General features: G+C 38.8%; 1 protein-coding gene across 1 annotated transcript in view; it reads left to right on the top strand.

Annotated features, from left to right (window-relative positions):
• The window catches only part of bmpr2b (bone morphogenetic protein receptor, type II b (serine/threonine kinase)), a 75,736-nt gene that overhangs the window by 21,651 nt on the left and 32,420 nt on the right, over positions 1–21,665 (top strand). The window contains exons 2-3 of the mRNA XM_058786186.1: positions 9,924–10,112; positions 11,279–11,449. Of these exons, the coding sequence (XP_058642169.1) occupies positions 9,924–10,112; positions 11,279–11,449 (360 nt within the window). The remainder of the gene's footprint in view (positions 1–9,923; positions 10,113–11,278; positions 11,450–21,665) is intronic.

The following is a 21,665-nucleotide window of genomic DNA, read 5'->3' as shown; positions in this document are numbered from 1 at the left end:
ACGGCATGCGTTTATTCTTCAACCCCTGCTATGACAGGAAACACAAAATGATGATGTTTGTCACTGACAAACAACCATATTGTAATAATGTACAAAAAACAGTTCAAATGTCCTGTATAGTCCACATATCTTTGCCGCCGCCTTTGCCTTTGTAATTAAATATTTTTTAAAAATTGTAATATTTTTTAAAAACTTTCATTTTTAATTAAATTTTTTTAATTTAATCAAATCAGTTACGTTTATTTCATGCTTTAATTCAGTTGCATTCAATGTTTTAATTTAAATTAATTTAATTTGTTTTAATTCAGTTGCATTTATTTAATGTTTTAATCCAGCTGTATTTATTTTAATGTTTAATTAGAAGAATCCGGTTGTAAATGAAAGCAATTACTCTTGAAAATAGATATGACCGGTTATTTATACTAGATGTCGAATTGGACATTCAAGACATTTTAAATGATATTAGACAGCATTTTTACACAAAATATATATATATAAAAAAAATCAGTACTACCGTTATTATTTGTATGCGTTTTGTATAGTGATTGCTTCTTTGGAAAATGTTATTGCAAATGATGTATTGAAATTATAGTGTTAATGTTGCCATGAATATAGCCATTGTTGCTGATATGCTGTTATATATAAAAATAAAAATCCTGTTTGGAGACAGGATGCATTCTTCTCGCAAGTAATATTGTTACCAGGCAACGTAGCATCTTGTTACATTAGTAGGTTTTCGTTTATCACCGTTTTACAACTGCTTTGATTTGTGGCTCAGCTAATCAGAATTCAGACTCGACCTGAACTATCTGTTATATAATGTCTGTTTTTCCATCTTAGGTTTGTATTTTTGAACTTTCCGTTCCTGTGTAGCCACCTGCTGCACTGACCTCACCTTGCACCCAATCACACCCTCAGCAGCCTGATTTGTTTTTTTAAAGTCTGGATTTACCCAGACAGACAGACACAGAAAGAGACACTGGGGTTACATTGGCCAAAGCAGCTTTAGGACCCCCTGGCGTTAAGGGAGAGCCGGGTGCGTCAGAAAAAAGGAGGGGGGAGGGGTCCAGACAGACTTAGCTGTTCCCCACTTAGCCCCCCATCCCCCCCACCCCCCAAAGTCTGGACATAGATACACACACACACACACACGGCATTCTACACATCTCCCACCAGCTGTCAGGACACTAGGCAGTAGGATCTGGTCAGAGGTCATGATTGTTTATTAGGTTGAGTGTTGTTTTTGTGAGTTTCAGGTCAGAGTGCCCTGTTGTGTGGCGTGTAATCCCTTCTCACACATAAAATACACTAATGGCTCCCATTAGACTATGCCAACAGGCCGAATGTCTCCCTTAAAGTGACATCTGTCCATTTACGAAACACTTAGCCATGGTAACAGCAGTTTACAGCTGGTTTACAGGAAACAAACTTCATTTCGGAATCCCGTCCATTTTGTTGCAGAGAAAAAGTCATTTGCATTGTTACGGTTCCTTCGGGGTTGGTTTTGTATTCTTGGTATTGCTTCGCTGTATTGCAGGGGCCATTTGGAAGGAAGAATTTTGTGTTGTTCGGATGATTAATGGCTGACTTGCAGGCCGCTCTTGTGTAAACATCCCTGTGTTCCTCTGCATGCGACTCTCTGCGGGGCAAATGGCAACAAAACTCAAACATGAGACTGCAGCGACTTCACTTACCCAGCTCAGATTTGTCCTAAGGAAGTGGGATTGCAGGGAAAACCTACCTTTCTCTCTCTCTCTCTCTCTCTCTCTCTCTCTCTCAGCCACAGGCGGATGAGCTGTACTGTAATGCACGTCACTAGCGCACTCATTCCTGGAAGTCAAAGTCTTGAGAAGGAGACTGTCTCTGCAAACTCCTGAGGAATGGCAACAAGACTCCCAAAGGGCCCCAAACAGCCACTGCACACTAATATCGCTCTTATGAAAGCATCAACAAACGCCTGCAGAAGCTAGATACGAATTGCATTTTGGTGCTTGGCTGTTTGAGTCTGTTTTGTGGTTTGAAGCAGTTATTTTTAATTATTTTACTTTGTAAAAAAAAACAAGTCCATAAAATAGCATGGCAGCTCATTACTGGGACATTATCCATTCATTTTAATAATGGTTCGTTTTTTCCATTTAATTGCATTTAATTTTTACACATTTTTACAATGCAATGCAGTAAAAGGACAAACTTAGGACAAAATACAGGTAATACACCTGTATTTACAGGTACACTGTATTTACAAAATACAGGTAAAACACCTGTAAAAAATTCCTTTAGATTTTCACTTTAATTCGAGTGTAATTTTTTTTAAATTCATTTTATTATGCGACTTTAGTTTTTTAATGTAATGATTTACATATTGTTAGGTGTGATATAGTAATATTTGAAAGTGTGTATATTTTGTTTTAGTGCTTTTACTCTAACTCAAACTAAAGTTACTTGCTAAGGCTACATTTCTAATTTTGTTTAGTTGAAGTAAAACAAATTGTTAAATTTTACATTAATAAAATAAAACTCTCTCTCTCTGTATTTATTTATTAGGTGAAAACATCTAATAGTATTAATTTTTTTTATTTTATTTTATTTTTTTACTTTAATAGTTTTAGATTTAGTAATAATCCTGGTTTGAAGCAAAGCTGCAACAACCAAATGATTAAAATCGATAGTGAACATGGTCAACACATGATTAATTGTAAACACAAAACTTTCATCCTCTGTCATATTGCATAAAAAACTTGCAAAAAAATGCCAGAGGGCACAGAGTGGGCTGCAGTGGGAAAAAAAAAAAAAAAGCACAACGCTGTTGTCCAAAGTGCTCCATATTAAACACTTCAAAGAAGGTCATTAGCATAAAGTTTTAGATGGACTAGGTTGCTGCAACAAGGCTTTGATTTTTTTTTTTTTCTTAGTGTATAGCATGCTTTACATAGTCTTCAATTTGCACGTATGCTTTAAGGAAAGCATTGGGTAAGATGTAAGATTTGTATTGAAGAAATCATTGGGTAATCAGAATACTAATAAACCCTGTTTTGAAACCAACACCGCAACCACATTGTTGTCTTGCATCCATCTACATCCGTTCCGCTTTCATTTTCATTCGGCTAATCTTATTGAGATGACCGTGATATAAAGCAGACATTAGTGGTAGCGTCCAGGGATGGAGAGCTGGTGTCCTGCAGAGGTAGATAGATAAGGTAAATGTCTTGGACGGGCTGGACGAGACTCTGATTATTGTTAATAAACTGAGCTGCACTGCAAGCTCCACAGTCTCTGCTCAGCTCAATAAAATGCTCTCTGCCTGGTGTTTTGCTAATTATCTAGAGGCCTGTTTTTGTTTTAGAAAGCCAGATAGCGCTGACTTTAAAAGCTTTTTAAGATACATTTTACATGTTATGACCCTGCAGCGGAATATCACACGTGTTTAGTGTGCAGCTGTGTTCTTCCATTTCAACTTTGATTAAACGAGAACACAGAGATACAATGAACAGTAATTGTCCTGAGCTAAAGGGACAAAAGCTGTAAAGCAGTAATTGTATTACTTTTTAGAGTCGATGGCCTTGTCCCTGAGGCTCAGTAGATGTTACCTAATGAAACCACAGGTCCAAATAAATTCCTGCCTCTTATAAAGATGGAATTGTCGTTTTTCTCTCCTGTGTTTGATCACTGCCTTGAGCTCATCCTCACGAATACATGGCTGTGTAATTGCTGTTGCAGCCAAATGACTTTTTTGACTGAGCAACTGCTCGGTTCAGGGATCAAACCAGGATCAAGTACTCCAACTTCAGTAGGCTTATGAAAATTATGGCATTGAGGGAATCTCCAATTTTATTGCATCTATGACAGCTGCAATTATAGTTTCTAAACGTGTGGGATTTTATTATTTTTTCTGTAAAAATAGTTTCTCCTGTCTCGGTTTAATGTGCTGAAACTACGTTATTAAAATATTAACATTAAAATAATATTGAAGCCGATAATAACAAGCCGAAAATTATTTTAATGCTAAGGCTGATAACTGAAACAACTGATTAAAATTTTATACCGTTTTATCAACATAAATTAAAAATAAAACACTAAAAATTAAAATCAGCCATTTTGCGTTACAAGTGAATTCAGGCATCACAACAGGACCATGCACAATTTGGAAATAGATTTTAAAATTTGAACATTTATCAGTGTTATAAATAATGCGTTTTTGAGCATTTACACGATGACAAAGGTAATCCAAATGTAAAAAAGAGAAAATGAGCATGTAAATATCCAATATCGGTAACAAAAATCTGTAAAACTGATTTGGTATCGATTATATATTGTGCATCCCTTGGTCCATTTAAAATCAGTCATTATTTTTGCAATTCAGTTTGATGATGCTAGTTGCACTTCACTGCAAATTGCATTGCTAGTTCACCTCCAAGCTATCAATTATCATATTGTATTATATCTGTGGAATATGCATTTTTGTTTTAAATGAAGCATGCAATACTTGTATTGTGGTATTGAAGAGCAATATATGGTTTTACTTTGGAGTCACTCGGGTCTTATTACAAAATCCAAAAAATCAGACAGCCTTCCTTCCCTTACTATAGTACAAGGAAATGTTATATTACACCAATATGCCACTTAATCTAACTGCCTGATGGTCTTGCATGATTCTGCCTTGCCAGATGGCCCTGGAATTGCTGAACCATCCTCCTTCCTTTCATTTGGCCCCTGAGTTGTCCTAGGCCGAGCCGGAGTGAGGTTTCTGCTGGTGCCCCCTCCAGTGCCAGCGCTCCCCCTCTGCCTTCCTGTGTCTGAGAGCCAGCCTGACAGCTTCCCTGTCCATAGAGACATTGGCAGGAGATGGGGCCTGTGCCAGCCTCTCAGATAATCTACTCGAAAGGAAACGGCCACAGGCCCTCTGGCTCTTTGGCAGACGCAGCTTCAGCTTTTGGCCTCAGCGGAGACGTGATAAATTAATCACGATTTGTTCTCGGGTTAGATTCGTGTAGTCCTTTACTCTGATGTATCCTTTATAGAAAAGCGCAGTTTGGTTTTTCCCGGCTCCAGCTGACAAGCGAGTTACCGCTGTTGTGGAGTGCAGCAGCTTTTTTGACTGTGCTTTCCCTTTAAAATGAAGACCGGGAGGTGGGACTAACGCAGACCGAAGGTCCCCAGTAAGGCAGAGTTGAGTGTTATCTGGGGAAAATGCTGACAGGCCTCTGAGCGGCAGCTCTAACCTTGAGCTGGTGCACAAACAGTAGCAGGGCAGAGTCAGGCTGGTACAGACTGCCTCCACTGCCCCCAGAAACAATCCCACAATCCCCCTCTCCCCTACCCCCACCCTCCTCCCTTTCTGGTGTCCTCTCCTGGCGGAAAGCAGAGCACCCTGCCACCTAGGGGTGGAGAATTTTCTTCTGTCACCAACCAGACAAAAATAACGAGCCGAGTCATTTGGAAGATTCGACGATGCCTGTCTTGCATGTGCGGGTGGAACGGAGCCAGTTGGTGAAAGCTGAATTAATCATGGTATGAGGAAAACACTTGACCAGAATGCTGTACTGTGCAGGAATGAAAGGAGTGCAGATAACGCCGTCAGACCTATTTAGAAGGGAAAACGTCACTTGAGATTACAAGAAAAATATATATGGTGCCAGCAGAACCTTTTTAAGTCTGGATGACTATTGGTCACATGTTACACCTCTTTACATCAGACGGTTTTAGAGCTGATGACAGAGACATGAGCCCTAGTACCTCAACAAAGTCTCTACACTGATGCAACAAAACTAAATGGTTCCCATTTATAATTAAGTGTCGTACTTCACACAGCCAGTGTGACAGACACCTCTTTCCTATTCTCGTCAAGCTACGCAACTGCCCCATCTAAAATAAAATGGTATAAAAAATGCTTTTCTTACTTAGATTTTTTTTGTCTTGTTTTCAGCCCGGATATCTAAAAGTTCTTACATCAAGAAGGATTTTCGAGACTTTTCTAGATTTTTCAGAAAGTCAAAAGTAAGTGATCTGCCAGTGGGGTAAGCAAAATAATATTGTTTTCTGTTTAAAATGAGGTTCTTTTGCTCACATCATTTTGCTTGTTTCAAGCAAAAACTCACTTAATTTTGACTTGGTTTTTTCTTCCTGAAAACAAGACGATAACTTTTACTTGTCTAGAAAATCCTTCTTGATTTAAGAGTTTTAGATATCTGGGCTGAAAACAAGACAACAAAATCGAAGTAAAAAAAGCTATATTTATCGGTTTTATTTTAGCTTTCAATTCCACATATTGAGATCTGCTGTAGTCTTTGCTTGACCGCCTTAGGTCTGGGCTCTATAGTGACCACTCACTGGTAAAGATCGCCACTCACTCACTCCTGGAAAACCTTTGGAAGTCATATTTAGACTTGCCTTTGCGAAAGTGTTGCTTGTTTAGTGTTCCACATGCACGCTCAGGGAAAAGTGTGTGCTGTCCGTGGGAATGAGTCTGATACAGTAAATCAAAATGTACAAAAAGTTAAATATGAAAGTTTCTTAAATGTATTTTGTTTGCACATATTTTATGCATGGCACATCATTTTACATGGGTGCAGGGTTGGATATTCCCAATGTTTTTCAATTGTATGTGATGGAAAGCAATGGAAAGCCCATTAATTTTGGGCATGGGCCTAACTAGTCATTCAGCCTGACTAGACTGAAAAATCGGCATAGATCTCTTGCAGGCAGAAGTGGGATAGAATCTTATGGGAGTTTACTGCGTAAACCTCTGCCTTTATTAAATTCATCATCAGTACAGAAGAGAAGAGCCGAAACACAACCAATGTAAAAAAAAAATAATAATAATAATTTTTATTCAGAACCCATTATTCTGTAATATACTTCCTAAACTAGGCCAAAGAGCTGTAAACAAAGACAAATTGTTTGTTGCCCTGATATGCAGTGTCAGGTCGGCTATATCACCATTCAGCTTTTAAGTGACTAGAAACATGGGTCAGTTTTGAGAGAGGAAAAATCTTTCTTTTTTTTTTTTTTTTTTTTTTTAAGAAGACAGTTGAGAAAGCTCCTTTTCCAACTCTATGCTAATAAACAGAGATTTTGTCTGAGTGACCTGCTCTAAGGTTTAGCGCCCTGCTGTTTTTCTCCAGCACTCGAACTCTAAGCCACTTACGGCCTGAGGCGTTGCTTTGGAGCCAGCCAAAACGCTACAGTGTTTTCCTTCGCCGTGCGCTGCTTTGTGATTGTGTGCTGCTGTAGGCCGCTCTTGTTCCTCTGCACCCCTGTGTTGTGGGGTAGGCGCATGGCTTCGCAGACAAATTACAGGAAACTGTCGCGCCTAATGACCTGTCTCACTGACTCAAAAACAAAGACGGGGCCTAAAATACACAATCAGCATGAATGTGATATTACACCCCGGTCACTCTTTTGTGAACAAAAACACTCGCGTTCAGAGCAAAGAGGAAGACTCGTCATCTGGCTCATCCCTCATGCGCTCATTACCGTCAGTTGAGACGGGATCCTCCATCTTTACCCCATAATTGGGAGGCATCTCCGAACCATCAGCGACCCTTTACGGCCCCCAGTGGAGCTCTGTGTTTTGTCTTGAAGAGGGGCTCACAAACTGAAACAATTTATTATTATTTTTTTTCCCTCCAAGCTGCTGAGGGACCGTTTTGTGCCTCGGCCTCGGGTCGAGCAGCCCTGTTTTAGATTAAGAATTGGTCGGTATAATGAGGAGTCCTGCAGCGTCAGGCATCCGCGGCTACGCCGAGGACACATTCATCCGTGCTCGCGCTGCCACTTGCTGGTGTGTGTGCGGCGGGATGCAAACCGGTGCAGCCGTTTCAGGCTTCACTCCTGTAGAGGAGCAGACAAAGGCCTCCCCCAGGGACAATTCTCTCTCTCTGGACTCGGTGGGGACGCGGATACCGGTGATGATGCTACCAGGGGGCTTTTTCCCCCTCCCAGCTCGCTTGTCTGAACGCTGTGAATACAATAGCCCAGATCCGTGACTTCACCAAGCCTGTTAAACGAGTGGCATTATGATTTTTCCCTCTCGGTAACTCAGACGCTGGCCTGACGATTTGCATGACAGTGCGGGTTTGAGAGAGAGGATTAATTCATTGGATACAGTTGGGGTGAGCGCGGGCCAGCTGCGGCGGAGATTGCGATCAGCCGACAGCAGAATTCAGCCCCGCTGGCTCTGCTCATGGAAATGAGGGCAGTCCCGTTGGCTTGGGCCCTTATCTGTCATCACGGTTTTGTGTCCTCTAAATACACGGCAGTGCTCAAAAGTGTTCGTTTTCTGCACGTACGCTCAGCGCGCTGTTGTTTCACCCCTCCCTTCCCTTGTTGTCATGACAGTGACTTACGGGAAGCTTTGTAATGGAGTTTTTTGGGTGCTGCGTATTGTGCACACGTAAGCGAATGTGAACGTGGTTGGATGAAGGAGCAGCAGGTGCCGTGGAGGCCCCAGGTGTTCTGTTGTTTCGCTTCCAGAATAAAGCCGTCGGACCGTTTCAAATCCCTCCACCCCTCCTTTTGCGTCCGATTAATCAAGGTTTAGCTATTGATCAGATTTACGCGCCCACATTCAACCTGATTATCCTGCGCACAGAATGAACTTTTCAACTTCCTCCAGGCAGGAAATCATTTTGTAGGACTGAAAAAAGTCAAGTAGGCGCACAGTTCTGCATTGATCGTGGGGGGAAATCTGTGTTAAGGATGAATGTACTTAGCTGAAAGTTTATTAAATTTACCAGAATATTTGATAAGTGAGCATTAATTAGGCAGGGGATGTGTAAAACGTTGTTGAATGATGTGTGTTCAAAGTATGTATTGATTTCTTTGAAATTCTTTATTTTGGAAATGTGTGAAAAGGCACATTCATAAAGAAAATTGAAGGGTAGAAATTTTAATTGTCAGTTTATGTCTGAAAGTGTAAATATAACCAGCAAAATACTGCATATTATATAACTTCTGACATCTTAAAAAGACTAAATGAATCAAAAAGATTAATTATTTAAGGTTATTAAAAAAAAAAAAAACTAACTTGTGCAGCATTAAAATTGAAGAAGCCATTAAAAAAAAAAAAATAAAATAAATAAATAATAATATATATATATATATATATGTATGTATGATAAAATGTTATTCACCTGTAATCTTAGCCAACGGGTTTGGAGATTTTGATCTTTTCCAATTACAGATTATCAAAAAAGAAAAACGGTGGCAAATGAGCATGCTTGCAGGGGCAAAATGATTGGAAAAGTCCTATATATGTGACCCTGGAGCACAAAAGCAGTCTTAAGTCGCTGGGGTATATTTGTAGCAATAGCCAAAAATACATTGTATGGGTCAAAATTATTGATTTTTCTTTTATGCCAAAAATTTTTGATTAGTAATATGCATTGCTAAGACCTTCATTTGGACAGCTTTAAAGGTGATTTTCTCAATATTTCGTTTTTTTTTTTTTTTTTTTTTTTTGCACCCTCAGATTTTCAAATAGTTGTATCTCGGCCAAATATTGTCCATACATCAATGGAAAGTTTATTTATTCAGCTTTCAGATGTATAAATCTCAATTTCAAAAAATTGACTGGTTTTGTGGTCCAGGGTCACATACAGTATGTCCAATTATGAAAATTTGATTAAAAATTATGAGCTCAAAAAATGCTAAGAAAATAAAACCTACATGGATGAATTGTTTACAATAAGATCTATAACATGCATTTAGAAAATACGTTTCATGGTGACTTACTTACGGTATATAATAGACACCAAGATGGCTGCCATGTGGCTTGACTTGTCTTAAAGGGACTTTTATAAGTAATGATCACTTTTCTTTTCTGTGGTGTGTATGTAGGTCTACAGGAAGTTTTTCTGACGAATGTTGGATTCTCTTAATAATCTCATCTCTTTTTTTTTTTTTCTCATTCTGTGTCTCGGCAGCTGCTCAGAGTGAAGAGAGAGAGCGGGAGTGTGCTTTTAATGACCAGCACCAGCAGGTGGATGAGCAGAGTGTGGCTGCTGACTGGCACATCACCAGAGAAAATAACACCATCCTGTGCAGCAAGAGCAGCCGCTGCTACGGCCTGTGGGAGAAGACGCATGACGGAGAGATCCGCCTGGTCAAACAAGGTCAGAATGAACTCAAACACACACAGACTTCTGCATATATACTTATGAGGACTGTCCATTGACCTATGTTTTTCTTAAAGAGACGGTGCAACCATAAAACGTGTTCCAAAGTTGTTCAGTATTACCCTATGTTGTTTTAAAGTGTGCTACTATTACATGCTAAGCTTTTTAATCACTGAAAAATGACAGCATACTGGTTTGTAAGAACATGAGAACATCTTGACTAAACTAATCTTTTAAATTAAGCTAATAACGGCACTCTAACCCAGATTAATAGGTTTGCATGATTGTGTTTTAGAACATTCAGATAATTTAGAAATCTAAATTAAAAAAAGCTAAATTAATATTCACGATCTCATTCATTGTCATGTTAAATATAATATATAATATGCATTAATTCATTCATAAATTATATAAATATATAATATATATGGGTCATTCCACAAAATCGGTGCCTATTGCATCCCTAAGAAATAATCAAACGGATTTAATATAACAACAAATAAAGGTGCAATTTAAAAACATAGCAATACCATGTATGCTTTCATCAGTATTGCATAAAAAAGTCAATTAATTATTATTTTAAATAATTTAAATAGCATTTATGCTGGTAAGGGTAAGGTTTTTGGCCTGTCCCTCACTATGATTTTTCTTTTTTAATTTGCAAAATTATATAAAAATACATTTGTATATTGTTCTAAATATAGTCTCATTGTTAAGCAATGTTTTTGGCATAAGTATGCATTTTTTCTATAAAATATAAATTTTATTGGTGTCCCCTGATTTCATGTCAGCCCTGTTACCCTCATTAAAAGACCCTTGTAAAATAATGTACAATCAAGTGACGTTGCATCATCTCTCAACCAGGATTCCTACACTTTAAACACAAGCATGTTTCTCTCTCACTTCTTTAATGTTCTATTTTTTTGATGATTTATGAGGCTTGACTGAGGGGGGGCCACCATGCAATGTTCAATATGTGCTTTTGTAAACTTGACTATTAGGTAGCAATTAGCAAATTTCTTTGACATCATCAAACCTGTTACTTTTTAGGTAACAGGGATGACGTAGATTAGGTTTGATACCACACAAATGTTTTACATCCCCACACATTCTTACAGACTTTGTATCTCATTCACTCAACCATCTGCATCCCTTCTTTGCAGGCTGTTGGACTTACATTGGCGACCAGCAGGACTGCCATGACGACCGTTGCGTGGTTACTACCACACCATCACAGATCCAGAATGGCACCTACAGATTCTGCTGCTGCAGCACCAACATGTGCAACGTCAACTTCACCGAGAACTGGGTGCCCAGCCCTACCAGCACCACCCGTAAGTCTTACAATCACTAAACAGAGCGCTTCTTCATGTCTAGGTCACATCTGAAACCTCTATGTCTGCGTCTGAGAGTCAACGCCCGTATTAGATTTCTGTGACGGAGTAGAACCGGTCTTGCAGGATCCATTGTCATCAGTCTTACACAAATCATGCTGATTATTAACATTCTCGTTTGAGTATGTTTTATGTCAGATCATCAGATTACAGCGTTTAAGTCCACATCTATAATATACTGAAGGACACTTTTAGACGATAATTGTCATATTAGCTCATTTCTACAGCTTCTCTGTGAGTGCCATTTTAATTATTGTAGTATTAACACTGAAAAAGGAAAAAGCTTACTAAAATTAACTTGCACTGGAATGACCGACAGTAACATACTCAATTACTAACATTAGAGTACCTATGTGTGGGTGACTGTGATTTTACTGTTGAGAAACACATTAACGCTAACTGCGTTTAATGCATGCAACTGTGTCTGCAAATAAAGAACGTGGTGCATTATGGGATCGAGTGCTATTTTGGTTTAACTGATTGTATAAATCACATTGTGTAGATTGGACTCTGTTTTGTTCTCTTCTACTAACTGCTGTATCGACTGTGCTCTGGAATGTTGGATAAGAAAACTCAATAGTCTAATAGTCGTATTGACTTCTATGTAATCGATTGAAGGTCAGGATGCTCTCCTCCATGAGGTCACGGCTTTCAAAAATTTATGCCCACACAATTGCTGTGAAGTAGCTCTCTTGTATTCCCAAGCATTTTTGAAATCTTTGTAAGTGTCTCTGATTAGTTTTTAGAATTAGTCTGGTCTATTTTCAACATCACAGTAAGATCTGACTGTTGGCCTTTTTCAACATATCCCATAGGTGATAGGTGAACTCTGTAGGTTGCCAGCTATCATTCTTATTTTACAAAGTGTGCATGTTCAGCCCATATCAGAGTTGTTTAGGGATCTAGTAACTGGTTTGAGTGTTAGTATGCTAATGGAGCGAGTTGATTTGCTCAACGGCCAACTTAGCAGTGCACCCAAAAATGTCCAAATGGTTTGCTTCTAATAATTTATAAGGGTGTATAATGTAGGGCCCTTTGATTTCCGCGATGTGGAAAACGTGGATGGAATCAGGTCATAAAAACTGAATTTATTGTATAGCACGGAATTACCTACAGAATAGGTCAGTACATGTAAATGAAAGCAGAATGTGGACTGGTGTCTGTGAATATTAAATCGCGAATATACTACTTAAATATGAATCCTGCATGTTCTGCGTGTCTCTGTGTGAATGAATGGCACAGACACGCTGTTTCGTTTACTACACACACGCACATACTGAAGCGCGCGTGACACTTGCAAGTGTATTTGTTTTGTTTGTTTTTTGTTTGTTTGTTGGCTCTGCTGTCTGCACACATAATCTCCAGAGCTGAGTCACTTAAGTAGCATTTTACTGTTTCTTTAATTCTTTTGAGAAAATATCACGCATACAAACAGAAACAGGTCTTTACAGCAACCTGTCAAAATAAAAGTTTGGTTTAACTGGAAGAAACTATGACAGAAATATATTACTTAATGTAATGATACTACTATTACTACTACTACTAAAATTTTTATTAAAACATTTTTTTTTTTTTATTTACCAGGATTTGTTTTACAAAAAAAAAGTAAATACACTACAACACCAGGGGTGTCAAACTCAGTTCCTGGAGGGCCGGAGCCCTGCAGAGTTTTGTTCCAACCCTGCTCCAACACACAAACCATGTCGTTTTTAAATAAGCCTGAAGGACTTAATTATCTGGATCAGGTGTGTTTAATTAGGGTTGGAGCTAAACTTTGCAGGGCTCCGGCCCTCCAGGAACTGAGTTTGACACCCCTGCACTACACAGTATTTCAGAAAAAAATTATAAATAAATAAAATAATTAATTGGATTAGGAATTTGGGGGAAAAAATAAAATGGATTTTATAGGGCCCTAATGCTTTATCTTCCTTTGTTCTAAAAACCTAAGATTACTGATTTATTGTTCTTAACTTGGCTTCCACTGGTCAAGCTAGTCAGGAGTTTAGAGAAGGCTGGACAACAATGTGGTTCATATTCACTTATCATTTTGCTTGTTCCACAGGGGTTTTGGATATGTGTCAGTTGGTCAGACTGAGAGACCATGTGGCAAACCAAAACTGAGAGACCAATTCACTAGCCTAAACCAGCAAACTACCTTCTACACTGAAAAATCAGGAGTTGAATTTCCCAAAAAGCCAACCGGCTATTTGAAATTAGAAATCCAGACTTTATCTTCTGAGTTCATCACATTGAACATTGCAATTCCACCAATTTGTTTAAACTATGAGTAGTCCATCGGCTCCTCCAGATAGTGTCCCTGGTTAATAAATACTGTGTGTTTTACTAGAGTCCAGCTCAGATGAACTCCCGCTTTCAACTAACCCATGCAACCTTTCATTTCCCATCCTCGCTCTCCTAGAGCTGTCTAATGCCTTACCTCAGGACAAAACCCCGGCTTTACCTCTTTCTTTGTGCCCTCTCATTCTCTTGCTCACCCTCTCAGTTCTTTTTCTCCTTTTGTGTTGCTTTTGAGAGTGTATCTAAAGAAAGTGCCGGATGGCCCTGCTAAAAGGATAGAAATGAGTCACCACAAACGCAATCAAACAATCCAGCGAAAAATTGAGTGAAATACGAAAAAGAAAAATCAATGGCTGTCAGACTTTGTAAGAGTGAGTTATTTGCATGCTGCTTGGCTTCTCACACCTCTTTTCAGTGCATTTTTTTTGCTGTTAGTCTCTTTTTCTCTTTCTCCCCTAGCACGACTTCTCAAGCGAAGAGCCTTGAGAAGCGCGTTTTGATTTGGGGAATAATGGAAAAATAAAAGGTTTTGGGTTTCTCAAAGCCATCGCTAATGAATGCATGAGTAAACTTTGAAGGCTTGACCTTGGAAATCAACTTTGCACAAAAACATTCAAATTAATCTGTCTCTAAAGACAAGATGAGAGGTTGAATGTATTAATGCAGGGGAGGGAGCCCCATGTGTGGCGCCATGCCTGCATGAAGAGGCCACACAGTTTGAGAACTAAAGACTCCGTGTCGGCCAATCGTCTTTCTGCTTTCGAGTGTTACCGGGCAGAATGCCTGTACACATGTGTCTTCTGTATCCTCAGACGGCACCGGACCGTTTGTCCCCTCACCTCCATCACAGAGCTGGTCCAACCCTATTTTTTCATGTTGCACTGTATAGCAGCAGGGTGCAATGCGAGGCCATGCTCTACATCCAAACCCCGCCCCACCGCAGCGGTCTCTCGCCGCTATCTGCTCAGAGCGAGAGACACCAGACTGACATTATCAGCAGTCTGCAGCACATGTGAATAAAGTCTGCAGTCTTGTGCAAAATGTAGCTCTTGCACGGACACTTGCATTGATGGATGATGTCCGCACACGCTCCTCGTTGAGTGCGAGGCAGCTGACATCTTCACTTGTTATACAATCCATTTACCAATATTTTCACCCCTCCACCACACAGTTCCCGGCACCGGATGTGTTATTCAGTAAACGCATGGGTTTTTTTATAGATAAGTGAAGTGCAGATTTGGAAATGTTCCCTCGCCCCACTCTCTATATTGGAGAGCTGCTGTGGTGACTCATTTGTTTTTGTTTTTTTTTTTTATTTATGGCAGCTTTTCAGCTCTCAGAAAATGGGCAGCACAACAAAAACACGCTTTTAAAGCAGGATTTCAACAGAAGGAGGATGTCATACCAGAACCAAAGGCTGTGACGGGGGCAATTATTTCACTTTTAATCCTGTAGAGTTGCAGACGTGAAGATGTCCTCCGTGCGAACATATTCCCGGGAATGATGGTAATTGTGCGCGTAAGTGTCGCGTTCCAAGAGGGGAATCTCTTTCGAATGCCACATGCTTTCCAACCTGTGAAATCTGCAGAGTGAGTGACAGTTTAGGAAGATTAGAGTGGCACGGTTTCTTTTATTTTGCTAACAAGAGCACTCATGCTACAAACACATAGATTTAGATGATGCTCACGGTTTACACTATCAAGCATGCTGTTCTGCTGCATCAGAGGCACATTGTTAGTGTTTGTGAGGTCGTGTGCACACCTGCTGACTGTGATGAGCAGTGAGGCTGTGGCGGAGTCCAGCTGTTCTGACATCAACTCAATACACTCGAACTATCTCTGTGGGTCACACGGCTGAACTGTTTTAGCTTTTATGTTTGATTTACAGCACAGACTTTCACGCAGGAAGATTTTACAAAGATTAAATACATTCCCATTCATTTAAAGCTTGTACTGAGAATATCCAGTTTTTTTTTAATCTTTTGGTTAGGTCAGTTTTTGCATGTTGTCATTTCAAGATTTGCAATTTTTTTTTTTTTTAAATAGTAGCTTCCCAAGCTTCTGTTTATTGGGCTATGTATGTATGTATGGTATCTATCGTTCGTTCTATCGTTCGTTTGTTCTATATATCTATTGTTCATTCTATCATTCTATCTTTTTAAAAAAAGTTTTATACTCTGACCTAATGAAGCATTTTCATCACTTTCATCCAACCATCCGTCATCCATCCGTTCCATCCATCCATCCATCCATCCAATTGTTCCATCCGTGATTCAGTTGTTCTATCTACTGTTCCATTTTTCTATCGTTCTTTCTATTATTCTATTGTTCTATTCATGTTAATGAACTTCAGTAAAAAGACAAAATGCACAAAATCTCTATTATAGCAACATTTACTATGAGTCATGTCAAAATTAATATTTGAATCAAGCCTTTTCTTTGCTGAGTGAAGGATAAAAAAACAACAAAATACAAAATTCCTTAAATGCAACTCTGAAAGATTTAGTGTTTGTAAATCCTATTAGGGTTGTTCCGATTCCGATACTAGTATCGGAAATTCCACCGATACCACAAAAAATTCTGGCATCGGTATCGGCGAGTACTTGAACCCATGTACCGATCCGATACCATTTTTAAACAAGACCTATAGTTATGCGCGCTAGCTTTGCTTAACGCTGCAAATCGGAAATCAATTCTTCTTCGCTGCTCAGAATGCAAAGACAGGAAGTTGTGCTGTGTTGCCACACAAGCAACCACTATTTAGAGCAGAGAAGAAGAAATACAAACGTGCTAGCACATTGCCAGTAAGTTAAATCACTCGCATACGCGACTAAATCTTCACCCTGGGCGACTAAATGATGTCTAATATTAGCCACTGGCTAATAAATGATCAGATTTTACCGGTAGGCTATGTATAAGTTTAGCACAGATATATTGTCACTCGCTGAACACTCTGAGCGCTTCAGAGTTTCTCTCTCCGTCAAGCGATATATTTTTCAGTTCATCTGAATGAAGCTGTATTTGACGCATCGTAAGCTCTAGCGTGAAGCGCACGACTCGCCGTCGCTTTGCTTTTTCCTCACACGCAGAGAGAGAGGGAGAGGAGCAAGGGAGTCTTACATGTAGCGTCAATTCTGCATGGTATGTAAACGTTATTCTTTGTTGTATTTTTCTGTCAAAATAACGGAGTTCCTTTGGAATTCTTCAGCTTAACTGCCGGGTTCTCCGGTAGTAGGCGGAGCTAATGCGCAAACGACAATCTCATTGGCTGGCGTTCACCTATTATCGTCCCTGTTTTGATTTCAGCAAATCCGTTCGAGCCAATGCAGACAACGTGATTAATATTCATGAATCCAGCAGCTCGTTAATCCTTAGTGCGTTTTATATTGTTCTTAGTAGAATTCATAGTATGATTATTATTTTATCAGTATTATTGACAGTTTTTCCCCATTTTACAGAAACACTGAATGACCAAAAAGCACCACCACCTTTAACTTAAATTCAGTTAAAATTACTCGCCAGACTATCTATCTATCTATCTATCTATCTATCTATCTATCTATCTATCTATCTATCTATCTATCTATATATGGTGAAGCACACCCTAAAATAATTGTATCAATTCATACAGGGCTAGTAGTACATACAACTGTATAACCAGATACACACCCGGGTATCGGATCAGTACTCGGTATCGGCCGATACCCTGAGCCTAGGTATCGGAATCGGTATCGGGAAGGGAAAAAGGGTATCGGAACATCTCTAAATCCTATGGACTTTATTTTACTGGATGTTTTCTTGTGGATTGTATCTGGAAAATACTTTGCCTTCATTTACATCATTCAAATTTTATTACATTTTTTTTTCTTCCAAAAAATTTCCTAGATTTGCATCAGGCTTGGCCTGAATAGATTCAATGCGGAAAAAAAGTTTGCAAACTTCCATTGCATTTATTCAGACTTGTGGCTTGGATTGGAACAGGGCTGTTGTTATCTGCAGAAGAAGCAGCAGCACACATCTGCTAGTCTCTGGCATTGTACTTCATTGATTTTGTAAGCCGTACACCTGCTCAGAAAATGTGAAACGCTCTTCTGCTTTCAGAGTCTCACACACACATTCACCGCAAGCTTCATTTAGATGGACGGTGTGATCTCCCAGCTGAAGACTGTGAACGGAGTGTGAGAAGCCTCTGATCGATCAGGCATAGATTAACCTTGGCAGCTGTTTTAATTGCAGAGGGGGAATGATCTCCCAGACACACACACACACACACACACACACACCTCCTCTACCTCTCCTCTCTCCCTCCTTTCACACCTCCTCTCCCTTCCCCCCGGCCATAACTTAGGGAGTTTACACTTTATCCTCCTCTCTGCCGTTCTTCATAGTGACATGTATAATGGCTGCTTAAATCCCGTCCTTTCACACAAGCTTTCTAGGCTGCTGTAGTTTATGATTTTCCTTTTCCCCTCTCATTGTTCTTGATAAAAAAGCAGCCGCCCTCTGATGTATATTATTTTCTAGCACTACACCACAAGAGACTGTGTTCTGAAATGATTTTGCCACAGTTTAAGGCATGTTGTTAGCCTTACCACGTCCTTCCCAGAAATGATGTGGTAGGTTCCCAGCAAAACGTAATTATTTTGTCCACTCTAAATGCAAAAATGCTGCAATGCACAAAAGACACAAAACAGGCAGAATATCAGGCCATAATTTATTTTAATACGCTCATGCAGAATGAGATTTCATGGTGGGCGGGGCTATTCCGGCGTGACGGCGCAGTAATGAGAATTTAACTGTCAGTAAAATGTCAGTCTGTTACACTTTGTCCTAACCAGGCACAATGAAAGACAAATGATAAATGCGATTTTAAAATCTTTTTGTCCTAACCAGCCGCAACCAAAAGTGACAAGCTGTTCCAATCGACTGTGATTGAATAGTCCTTTGCTATAATGTGAACCAATTTTGTTATTTTTAACTAAAGCTAAAACTTGTTTTATTGTTTAAAATAAAAAATCAAATTAATTAAACTTAAAACAAATCTATTAATATTGAACTAAAAACAAATGAAAGCTAAATATAAAAACTAAAGCTAAAAATTTGACAGACAAAAGCACAAAAATGAATGAAATTTAAACTAAAATTAAGCCAGAAAGTAATGAAATTGACAAAAACACATACAAATTTTATTAAGCTTAAACTGACATTACGATGAAAACTAGTAAAACTGATTTAAAAAAAAAAAAGCACATAAAATTGAATTAAAATATGCAAATAAAAGCTACTTAAAATATTAATAAATAATATAAATAATACTAATACCGGTGTGAACAGACAGATTATTTGTTGCTCACAGAAACATGAAAATTCTGTTATTTTATTCTTACTCGTGTCGTTCCAAACCTGTATATTTTCTTTCTTCTGTGGAACGTGTAAAATAAGATATGAAAGTCATATAGGTTTAGAATGGCATGAGGGTGAGTAAATGATGACAGCATTTTCATTTTGGGGTGAACAATCCCTTTAAGTGTGATTTTAAAATCAGAGCCTTTCATGGCTCATCCGATTAGAAATCCAATTTCAGAGCTTTTCTGCTTCATATGGGTCATTAGCGCATGTTTGTGTTCATTAGAGGTGCATATGAGTGTATGCTGAGGCAGATATCTCCATCATTGTTTGTTTGAGTGTGTTTGTGGCGTGTTTGGAGTGTGAGCATGTGCGGACACGTGGGCGGCACACAGACTGTGCGGAGGTGAGACTAGATGGCCAAGTGCCTAGTGACCGGGCAGAAGATCTGCCAGCCATCACCTCAGGTTGCTGCTGCTGGATTCGTGCCGTGTCACTTTGAGCAGTTGTTTTTTTTTGTGTAGAAGATCATGTATTGAATATCTGCCCCTGGGACTAACAAATGAAGGGAATTAGTATTGAACTTCTCTGCATGATGGAAAATTAAGGAGATAAAGTGTTCTGGATTTCGATCACTGAGATGCTTGTGAACATTAGAAACGTACTCTGCGCAAGTGCATAAATGTATATACTAGTGTGCAGTCTTACATACTTAACATGCATTCTTGAGTTAAACAAGTTTGTAGTCATATCATAGTATTTATCGAAAGGCAAAAATTCTGTTGTCATTTACCATCATGTTGTTCCAAACCTCTATGTTAAACATAAAAGAAGATATTTTGAAGAATGCTGCAACAGTTGATGGTCCCCATTGACTGCCATAGTATTTATTTTCTACAACTGTCAACAATAATATTATGAAATATTATTGCAATTTAAAACATCTGTTTTGTATTTGAATATATTTTTAAAAAATAATTTATTTCTGTGATGGTAATGTCTTCAGTGTCACATGATCCTTCAGAAATCCTCTAATATGCTGATTTGCTGCTCAAGAAACATTTATTATTATTATGAGTGTTGAAAACATTTTGGGATTCTTTGTTAAATATAAAAAAATAAGTAAAAAAGTAAAGAAAAAACAGCCTTTATAGAAATACAAATCTTTTGTAACACTATAAAAGTCTGTGGGAAAAAAAATACTGAAAAGTATTTATTTCTTTCCAGAAAAAAGAAAAGAAAATCTGACCCAAAATGTACAAAAGTTATACAATGTCTTCAAATTGTTTTGTAAGTTCTTTGGTTTAATAACATATTTTAAATCAGCAAAAAAAAAATCTCACAGTGGTCTCTATTTAAAGTCTCCATTAAAATTGCAGTTGGCTCTTTTTCATTCTTACACTCGCTATATTGAGTGCTGCTATTTCGGTTTCCTCCCTATTATAATGTCTCCGGTTTTTATTCAGGTATAATGTAGCTACAGTATAAACATGTTGGCAGTTTAGCTTTTGCTCAGCAAGATTCTGTTGAAATTGTTACTCTGCTATGACAGTATTTGTCCTGACAGTGAGAACTAGCTATAGCCACACTGAGAATGCAGCACATACTTTTTTTTAGTTGTTGATTTGTATTCAGAAACGTTTCAGTGCGCAGTAACGTGTAAATTGAGCTTGTGTAGCTAGAAGTGGTTTTGATCACATTTCTGGCCTAGGAGAATGTGGAAAGCATGCGTAAAGAGGAGACGTGTCGGCTGAACAGAAGGAGGTGTTCTCTTTGTGTCACACTGATTCGGCTGGAGGAACGTGGCGGCTGGTGTAATTGATGGGACTGTTACGGAGGCCATTGCTGTGGCGCTGGGCTGAGACAGGCCGACTGTGTCTGATTCATGGCCGTGTCAGCACTCTCTCCACCGGGGACCCCAGATGTGCTTCTTCGTGACAGGGGTCAAAGAGGTCAACAGATCTGGGGTCACAGGGTTCATGGTCACAGACGTGCAATCTGCTGTGAGAAACCTGAGCCCGGTGCTCACACTGCACATCAGTCTACAGATGTCTAGACACTCAACAGACCCGTCTTCTGATCGAAACCACAAACAGGTTTTAATTTGAGACCGAAACCGCATTTTCAAAGACCCCATGACCTGACAAGTGCAGTTTTTTTTTTTTTTGTCCTGTGTTGACGTATTTTCTATTTACACATAAAGTTTAGGCTTATGGGGCCTTTAAGAGCATTGTTGTCTTTATTGTTTTAATGATTCAGTGAAACTGGTTTAAAATGACATTCAAATTTATACTTTGACCTCTTTTGCTGTTGGCCTTTTGAAATCATGATCCAATCTTCCTGATTTTCTGATACTAATGACAGATAAAGTGTTACAGTAGGAGTTTGAATTCTTGATATTTCTTCTAGTTCTGTCAAACGATTAATCGCATCCAAAATAAAAGTTTTTGCTAACATAATATATGTTTGTGTACTGTGTGTATATATGAAAGCACACACACAAAGTATATATT

The sequence above is a fragment of the Onychostoma macrolepis genome, chromosome 09 (assembly GCF_012432095.1).
Source record: "Onychostoma macrolepis isolate SWU-2019 chromosome 09, ASM1243209v1, whole genome shotgun sequence".
NCBI classification, from domain to species: domain Eukaryota; kingdom Metazoa; phylum Chordata; class Actinopteri; order Cypriniformes; family Cyprinidae; genus Onychostoma; species Onychostoma macrolepis.
This window is presented reverse-complemented; position numbering and strand designations above follow the sequence as displayed.